The 9,609-nt window shown below is 46.0% G+C and overlaps 1 protein-coding gene across 2 annotated transcripts; it reads left to right on the top strand.

Annotated features, from left to right (window-relative positions):
* The first annotated feature begins 1,244 nt into the window (after nt 1–1,244).
* LOC309362975 (uncharacterized protein) lies at nt 1,245–9,400 on the top strand. 2 transcript variants are annotated; one of them, XM_081899049.1, is made up of 4 exons: nt 1,245–1,388; nt 3,723–3,801; nt 6,830–7,039; nt 8,793–9,400. In XM_081899049.1, the coding sequence occupies exons 1-4, from the start codon at nt 1,332–1,334 to the stop codon at nt 8,960–8,962; spliced, it is 516 nt and encodes a 171-aa protein (XP_081755175.1). In that variant the 5' UTR covers nt 1,245–1,331; the 3' UTR covers nt 8,963–9,400. The 2 variants fall into 2 exon arrangements, with proteins under 2 accessions (XP_081755175.1, XP_081755176.1); XM_081899050.1 differs by lacking the exon at nt 1,245–1,388 and adding an exon at nt 1,396–1,512.
* Nucleotides 9,401–9,609: the final 209 nt, after the last annotated feature.

Here is a 9,609-nt window from a genome sequence, read left to right as displayed (position 1 = left end):
CTATTGCTTCCTCTAACAGACATGAAGAGTGCAAAAGAATGCAGTTAACAGAACTTACTCATTGGTGCACTTGCATTTAGATTTCAATAGATGCAACCCAAAGTTTGCGGGCATACAGTTGAAAGCTAAAATAGAAAATATAGGGTACTACTACGACTTCCAGGCAGTCTTGAATTCTTGCATCCATTATTCTAGGGAAAAAACAAAACTCTGTGCCACTGTCCTGTGTCAAGACTCCAAATGTAATAAAATGTTTCCACTGGCCCATGTTTTCAAACAGGTGTCATAACACCACTGCCCAATCGAAACCTGTAGTGTGCTCTGGGTAAATGATTTTAAAGGTTTTAAGCATAAACATGAGTTTAGAAAGCATAATAAGGCAAAATGTGTGCAGTGCTGGCTCGTATGCCAACAATCCTTTTCGGATACAGGACAAAGCGAATTCCTCCTGAGTACGCGTTCATGCCCCAAAATAAATAATCACCGGAATAATAATGATAATGGATGGTGTGAGGTGGCGTTCAAACTTCTATACAGTAATAATAATAATAATGGATGATGTGAGGTGGAGTTCAAACTTCTATACAGTAATAATAATAATAATGGATGATGTGAGGTGGAGTTCAAACTCCACAGTAATAATAATAATAATAATAGATGATGTGAGGTGGGGTTCAACCGTCTGTACAGTACTGTAATAATAATAATGATGATGGATGATGTGAGGTGGCGTTCAGACCTCTATACAGATAATAATAATAATGGATGGTGTGAGGTGGAGTTCAAACTTCTGTACAGTAATAATAATAATGGATGGTGTGAAGTTCAAACTTCTATACAGTAATAATAATACCGTAATAATAATAATGGATGGTGTGGAGTTCAAACTTCTATACAGTAATAATAATCATAATGGATGATGTGAGGTGGCGTTCAAACTTCTATACAGTAATAATAATCATAATAATAATAGTAGATGGTGTGAGGTGGAGTTCAAACTTCTAAATAGTAATAATAATAATAATAAGGCAAGCTGTAGCGCGCAACCTCCTCTCCGCCCTCGCCCACCCTCGCGGTGGGCAGGCGAGACGCCGGCAGGGGCGCGCGCGGGGGAGGGTTCCCAAAGGATCAGCTTCTTGGTTCCGGGAGCGGATTGGTCGGCTGCTCAAGGGGAGCACCCCGAGGGTCGGCCACGTGACGCGCGCGCGCCTGCGGCCACGGAGTAAGTGGCGGCGCAGCTGCATTTCGGGGCGGGCGCCGGTTGCGTCCGGGTGACTCTATAACTGAGGGGAGGACTCTGGCCGCGCGGGGCGGGGGGCGGCAGCGCGCGCATGGAGGCGGTCGGGCAGCGCGAGCCTCCGGGGCGCCTCCTCCTCCCAGAGCAGCGGGTGAGGGGAAAACGGCCACGGGCTGGGAGAGAGTGAGAGAGGCTCTGGAGTTCACGTGCAGGAGGAGGAAACACGTGTTAAACTTGTGCTCACGTTCGAAATGTCCAGCTACTTTTTTGGGAGGGTGAGGAAGGGAGGTCTCACGAACAGCTGTCGAGCGGGTCCTTTAAAACAGTGGTTCCCAACCTTTGTTTTTGGTCATGCCCCACCTAAGCATCTCTCAAATCCTAATTCTTCCCATATCCTAATGCTTCCCAAATTCTTATTATTCAAAAGGTGAACTCCTATTCACGTGGAGGGAGCCTAAAATGCTATTCACTGAGATACTATTTTCGAATTGCCCCCCTGTGGTTGGGAACCACGGCTTTAAAATGTAAAAGGAAACCTTGTTTCCCCCCCCCCCCCAAAAGAGGACATTAGGTGGGAGTGTGGCAGGCTTCTGTTAGGAGGAGCAGAACTTCAGTTTGTTGAAGTGTTTCTATTAATTTTTAATACTTTTTTTTTGGGGGGGGGGAACTGCCCCTCCTTGGTTATGCCCATGTCCCCCAACATGGGGGAATTGAGAATTGCTGAATTGGAAGGAAACCTGTGAGGCTCGTCGAGTCCAACATTGTGCTGCTACTTTTGTTCTGGCAAAATGCGGGGCGGGGAGGTTGGGGGATGGGTTTTTTAAATAAAAAAATTGATGCTGAAGTGATTTCAAAGCATAGGTGCCAAGGTCCACGCCCCAATAAAATATTTGAGGGGGCCGGGCTACCCCAAAGTTGTTGGGCATTGCTATTCAGATTGTATGTGCTGTGTCTAGCGATGGATTATGTGGGTCCCCCAATGTTTTATTCAAGTTGTCACTCTCTCTTCAAAGCAATCCATTGCAAGCTGTTGCAGCCTAACAGGATGGCTGCTCTGAAGTTTGTCGCACAGACGTGCACACACACATACACATGAAATTGTAAATCTGTCTTGCGCTTGGCTATGCACAACTTGAATGCATGACCTTTCGCACACCCTTTCCAACGCATGCATTTGGAGAGGATCCCTAACTTGGCAGAGAGAGAGCCCTGAAATACAGGACAAAACTCTTGTCAATACAGGACTAGCATTTGACATTTAAATATGGGACAGTCCTGCATTATACAGGACAGGTGGCAACCCTAAAATGCAGGAACATTAGGTTCCCCATCCCATTTGAAACCATACTGGACCCTGCTGAGCTTTGCAAATGTGCTGGTGGTTTTATTGCTGCAGACTCACATTTCCTCTGCTCTTGTAAAGAACAGCTTCCCAGGGTACCGGCTTTTTCTTGGATGAAGTAAGGTGGAGTTCAAACTTCTATACAGTACTCCAGAATTATTATTACGTTTTGTAGGGAGGGAGTGGAAATTAATATGGGCCTTTCTGCATCTGAGGCATTTTGTATTGTTCTGGGGATCGCTGGATAAATTATTTACTTTCTGAGGGCTTTAAAAAAATCTGTAGAGTGTTTCCCTGTGGTTGATCCTATATCTTCTGTTGTTCTGCTCCTGACAAAGACAAAGAATGAACATTAACAGGTCAACAAATGGGTGGAGATTTAGAGGTTTTTTGTTCATTTGGATAAACTTGTTGACACCCTTCTTTAGAAATAAAATTTCCAACCTCCGAGCGGGAGGGTTGGAGTGTGTACCTCTTTATATGGCTTCCTTTTTTGACTCCAGGGAAGCAAGTGTGCCAGTGCACACTCCAGTGTGGTGCAGTGGTTAAGAGCGGTAGTCTTGTAATCTGGGGATCCGGGTTCGCGTCTCCGCTCCTCCACATGCAGCTGCTGGGTGACCTTGGGCCAGTCACACTTCTCTGAAGTCTCTCAGCCCCACTCACCTCACAGAGTGTTTGTTGTGGGGGAGGAAGGGAAAGGAGAATGTTAGCCGCTTTGAGACTCCTTAAAGGGAGTGAAAGGCGGGATATCAAATCCAAACTCTTCTTCTTCTTCTTCTTCTTCTTCTGCATTTGTATATTGTGGTAGAAGGAAACATTTTCTTAAGAGAAGTGTTGTGATTGTTCTCATGAGGTTACATGAGGAGGCTAATAATTTCCATAACATACGTTAGGAATCATCATCTGACAATTTAGTTAACTAAATAGGTCATAACAGTGAAATCAGCATTAAAAATATACACAAATAGGTCACAAACATTTTGCTCACTGTAAAAGGTAATGTAACACAATCTTTCAAAAATAAGGAGATGGTTACCAAAAGCTCAATAATAGGATAATTTATTGTCCAGTAACAGCCAATCTCATGAGGAATCCAATCAAAGATGTGGATCATTTGACTTCTTAAACGTTTTCCCCCTCTAGAAAAAGGCTGACGCATCTGCATTTGCTGGACAGGAGGAATTTGAAGTGGTGAAGACTTTCAGCTGGAGGCCTGGAAAAGGTACTTTTTTGGGGTGGGGAGGAAATGGCTGAGAAGTACAATCTTAGCTTTGAATACCAGAGATTCCCATATTCCTGGGAGAAGGCCCTGTAGTTCAGTAGTAGAATACATACCTTGTATATCTCCCAAGCTCTCAATCCCTGTAAGAGACTTTGAGTAGCAGAACTGGGAAAGAGGACAGCCACTGCTAGTCCTTGCTGGTTTAGATGATGCACTGGTATTGTTCAGTAGATGGTAGCTCCTTATAATATTATATACATATATTGCTGGGATCTGCCCTCTCGGGAGACAGTGGAAGAGTGTGCCTTCGGGGGTTGAAGTCAAACTGTTGGAGCCTGCTGTGGCTATGTTTTTATCTCCATGAACTGGAATGTGTGCAGAGGAGGACAACCAAGATGATCAGGGGTCTAGAAACCAAGCCTTTTGCGGAACAGTTGAAGTTGCTGGGTACGTTTAGCCTGGAAAAGAGGAGACTCAGAGGAGATATAATAGCCATCTTCAAATATCTTAAGGGCTATCACATGGAAGATGGAGCAAGTTTGCTTTCTCCTGCTCTAGAGGGTAGAACTCAGACCAATGGCTTCAAGTTACAAGAAAGGAGATTCCGACTAAACATCAGGAAGAACTTTCTGACAGTAAGAGCCGTTCAACAGTGGAATGGTCTGCCTCGGAAGGTTGTGGACTCTCCTTCCTTAGAGCTTTTAAAGCAGGGGTTGGATGGTCATCTGTCAAGGATGCTTTAGTTGAGATTCTTGCACAGCAGGGGTTGGACCAGATGACCCTTGGGGACCCTTCCAACTCTTACGATGAGAGCTGTGAGGCTATAAAATGAACAAGGAAGTGCCACCATGAGAGCTGGAAACCAAGTTTGCGACCTGGGAAGGGAGTTTTGAAGATTACACAAACACCTTTGCTAGCTGAAACAACTTTTGTTATAAATGTTGGATGGAGTAACCCCTAGCATGTATCCATCCTATAGGAGCCAACTCCTAGAGGCCAAGGGGTCTTTGCATCTCCCCCCCCCCATAAAATATTTGAGGGGGCCCCCAGCTGATGGGCATTGCCATTCAAATGGTGTCTGTGCACCATGGCAATGTGATCAATTATGCAAGGCTTACTTGCCCCCCTGCAATATTTTATTCCAAGTTGGTACCCCTGATCCACTCTTGTACAATGAGACTAACACTTCTGTTCTGTCCCCCAGTTGCATCCCTTTTGGATGACGTGGTGTCACCCAGCATTTCACACTATTCCATGAAAGTTGCTGGCTACCTCACAGTCATTCTGCACCCCATCATTCTTCCGTCTCTCTGCCACAGTCATTCCCAGAACGACCAGTCTTCCCTCCTCGGATGTGCTTCACAAACCCATGACAACATTTTCTTTTTTTCCACTTACCGTATTTTTCGCTCTATAGGACGCACGTTTTCCCCTCCAAAAATGAAGGGGAAATGTGTGTGCGTCCTATGGAGCGAATGCAGGCTCCCTGGCTTCAGCGATAGCAAGGCAAAGCCTCCGAAGCCTGCGCTACAGAGGCTTCGCGTTGCTTCCGCTGAAGCCAGGAGAGTCTGCTCTTTGAGGCTGGCGGTGGGGAAAGCAGCGCTTCCCCCATCGCCAGCCCCAGAGGATGGGGGGCAGCAGGAAGGCGTGCGACGCCTTCCCGCTACTCTCCAACCCGGCTTTGAGACTGGCGGGGGGAAAAGCAGCGCTTCCCCCATCGCCAGCCCCAGAGGATGGGGGGCAGCAGGAAGGCGCGCGACGCCTTCCCGCTACTCTCCAACCCGGCTTTGAGGCTGGCGGGGGGAAAAGCAGCGCTTCCCCCATCGCCAGCCCCAGAGGATGGGGGCAGCAGGAAGGCGCGCGACGCCTTCCCGCTACTCTCCAACCCTCCTGTGGGCTTTTGCGGGAGATGGGGGAATTCCCCCACCTCCCGCAAAAGCAGGCAAAAGCCGTGCGCTCTTTAAAGAGGCTCCGTGGCTTCTGCAGGCTTTTCTAGGAGGTGGGGGAATTCCCCCACCTCCTAGAAAAGCCCGCAGGAGCCGCGCACCCTTTAAAGAGCGCGCCGCTCTTGGGGGCTTTTCCCCAAGGACGGAGAAGGGACTGACTGGCCGAGTCAGTCCCTTCTCCCTCCTGCGGGCTTTTGCGGGAGATGGGGGAATTCCCCCACCTCCCGCAAAAGCAGGCAAAAGCCGTGCGCTCTTTAAAGGGGCTGCACGGCTTTGCTGGCTTTTCCAGGAGGTGGGGGAATTCCCCCACCTCGCAGAAAAGCCTGCAAGAGCCGCGCAGCCTTTAAAGAGCGCGCAGCTCTTGGGGGCTTTTGCCCAAGGAGGGAGAAAGGACTGACTGGCCGTTTCAGTCCCTTCTCCCTCCTGGTCGAAAAGCCCGCAGGAGTCAAGCGGGGCTCCTGTGGGCTTTTGCGGGAGGTGGGGGAATTCCGCCACCTCCCGCAAAAGCAGGGAGAAGGTCTTGGAGTAGCGCACAGGCTGCGTGCAACCTGTCCACTGCTCCCAGAGCTGCGGGGGGGGGGGGAATCATATTTTTTCCTTGATTTCCCCCCCTGAAAACTAGGTGCGTCCTATGGTCCGGTGCGTCCAATCGTGCGAAAAATACGGTAACCGCACCATCCCTTCCTCTCTCTGCGCTAACTGCCCCAACCGCCACTTGACTAACATTCAGATTCCCTTCGCAACAGTTGCCAATGCTGCCCTGAACTGCCTCTCCCTCCCAACTAGTTACGTTTCTACTTATCCCTTGTTTTCCTCAGTCAACTAGCTTTATGAAATAATATCCGATAAAACTGAAAGGGAAACCTCAGACAATATTTGATACTAAATGATTACCAGGTGGGAATTTGTAATATTCAAAGATCGCCTTAAACAACAGCAGTTGTTTTCTGCTGCCACGTACAATGAAGTGAGGAAACGGCTAAGCTGATTTATCGCCTTAACCTATCAAACTCCCTAAGTTTCTGGATCCATTTTGCTGTTTAATTTTTCAAATAAATCAACAAAGGCTTCTTTCTTTATAGGTTTGGCAGAACATGCAGTGGAGAAAGCAAAAAGCGCCCTTGAGGAATTGGAAGACTTTGAGTTACCCTACGAAGACTCTGAGTCAGATGGCGAAGACTTAAGCATGCCCACAGATGCAGCTTTTCTTGAGACGAAAACTGTATCTCACTATGTAGAAGAGGACTGGGATAAAGAGTTGGAAGACAATGAAAACAATAGCAATCCTTATGGTAGGTGGATGCTTCAACATGGTTCTTTTTAAAAAAAGAAAAGAAGAAAAGAAATGCTAGAAAGCCAGGTGTCTAGGGAGAGGTGCATTGTGGGAAGATTTCTTTAGAACTGCTCTTGCGATAGGCCAATAAAAGTGTCATAAGAACATAAAAAGAGCCTGTTGGATTGCTAGTCCAGCATGCTGTTCTCATGGCGACCAGCCAGATAAATGTCTGTGAGAATCCCATAAGCAGGACGTAAGCAGCAGCTGGTATTCAGAGGTATACCAGCTCTGATGCCTGTGGTGGTACATAGCTTCATGACTGTTAGCCATTCATGGTCATATCCATGAATTTTTTAAAAAAGTATTCTTTGAATAAGTTGTACCAAATTGAGTATGAGATTAAAACTTAAGGGGTGTGGGTGGGTGTTTAAAAGGAAGCTACTATGGACATGTTTTTTTTAACCCACCCGTCTATAGAGGACAGAGTGTGGTGTAAAAATAGGGATGTTTCAAGAACACAAAGGTATCTCTTTTAATCTGTGAAACTTTGGAGATATGCAATCTAAGACTACATGTGCAACAGCATTAGATGTGTGAGAGAGTAGAGCAGTCTGGGAGAACAGAGTAGGCCGGGTATATGCACCAGTCTTTTGAAAAAGTAGTTGTAAGACAGCTAAAGATCAAAATCTACTTGGCACCTAGATGCAGCGGTTGTCGAGACTACATTGACAAAACATACATCCCATCTTCTTGTAGGGCCAGCCCTGTCATGAGGCAGAGTAAATCAGCCGCTTCTGGCAGCAGGTGCTGTAGGGTGGTGGCGGCAGCAGCAGTTTGTTGAGCCGTTTCTCCTGAACCCTCTGGCCATTCGCGTTCTGAGCTGGTGCTCTGGAAGCAGCGATACTTCCTTGCTGTTGGTCTGGGTTGGCTGACTGTCTCGCCTAGTTACCTTCTCCCAGTACATCACAGATGGTTGGGAAAAGCCCCTGAGAAAGCAAGCAGAGAGGGAAACAGGCCAGGGCTTGTAGTCTAGCAGCCATCAGACATACACACATATTGCTCTATTCAACATGATGTACTCTGGTGCTACCACTTCTGGATTACGTACAGCATTGGTTTGAGCAGTTAGTGAGCAGTAGCGCTGGAGAATATTATCTTCCTGAAACTTGTTCTAATCAATAGAGGAAGTTTCCATTTGTTCTGCAGGACTTGCTGACATGCTTATTGCAATATGTGTGGAGTGGTGAAGGAAGGGGAAATTAATTATTCAGTGGTATAACAACAACAACAACAGCAACAACAAACAACAACAATTTTCTAGCCATGCCATGTTATTTTACTTAACAACTTGGATCCAAATTTCATTGTGTTCAGCATAGACCTTTATAAGGCTAAAGTGAGTTGACATACTGCTTAAGTAAGTTGATATCCTTTGATGAGAGTTGCAACCGAATTGCAGAATAAGCACACACTGATAAACACTCTGAGATCCAATTTTGTGCATGTATTTAGCTTTCTGTTCTCTTGGCTCAAGGAAGAAAGCTGACAACATGGCCTTAAGGGTTGTTGGGAAGATAAAATGATATCCTCTCCATGTATGCTGCCCTAGGCTTATTGGAGGAAGGGTGGGATGAGAGGAATAATTGTTATCAAAAATAATTTGCTCTGATGTCAAGAGGGCCTTATTCCCTAGCATGGGTTCTTAGAATTGCAGCCTGTTGAAAACAGCTTTATAGACAGAATCATATTGATTTAAAATCACTCAACAGATTTTGAAGATGTGATTCACGGCGGAGGTTTCTTGGATCAAGAGCCAGTGGCATGTTCAGTTCGAGAAAAACCTTTGTATGACCCAAGCTTGCACCATGTAGCACCGGTGACTTGGAGACAGGTAGAGACTATGCCAGTGGAAGGCCAATTTGACGACGCTGTTGACTGAGGTGACACTGGGGTAGAAATGTGGACTTCTAAACTTATATCTCCTTGAAACTTACTTGAGACTCAACAGGAACACCTCTTGTATTTTATGGAATAGTTTATAAACTTGGAAACTAGAGAAGTGGAAGATCAGAAACTAGGTGGATGGCAATTTTGTAGCACTTTTTGCTTTGGCTTGGAAACGGTATAGGTTTTATTTTTCAGTTCAGCATGCTGTTACTTTGAGCTGCTTATTACTTTCCCCTTGTCTCGTGTGCAATTTTAGTTATTTGATTTGACACGGATGACCTCATTGAGCTGTCAATCCATATTTGTATCCATGTTACAAACTCTACATCGTAACTGTTGCGCTTCAGTTTTCTTGTAAATGTTATTTATTAGACTTTGGTGTTCTGACAGGGTCACTCCTGAAGAATACAGGCTTTTTGAGTGTGTACAATGTGTGTGTTTCATTTAATGTGATTGTCAATATAAATGTGGGAGAAATGGCTGATGCAACATACTGCTCTAGCACCTGAATTCTTTTGCCTGCCTTCCATTGATTTACCATAATCATGCAAACACAATGGGGCTCTTATCAGCAAACACAAGATAATCCCTAATTAGTTCGAGAGCTATCATCCCCTTGTCTTGGATTGAGCCTCAAAC

Source organism: Podarcis melisellensis, assembly GCF_964234715.1.
Source record: "Podarcis melisellensis genome assembly, chromosome: 2".
NCBI classification, from domain to species: Eukaryota; Metazoa; Chordata; class Lepidosauria; order Squamata; family Lacertidae; genus Podarcis; species Podarcis melisellensis.
This window is presented reverse-complemented; position numbering and strand designations above follow the sequence as displayed.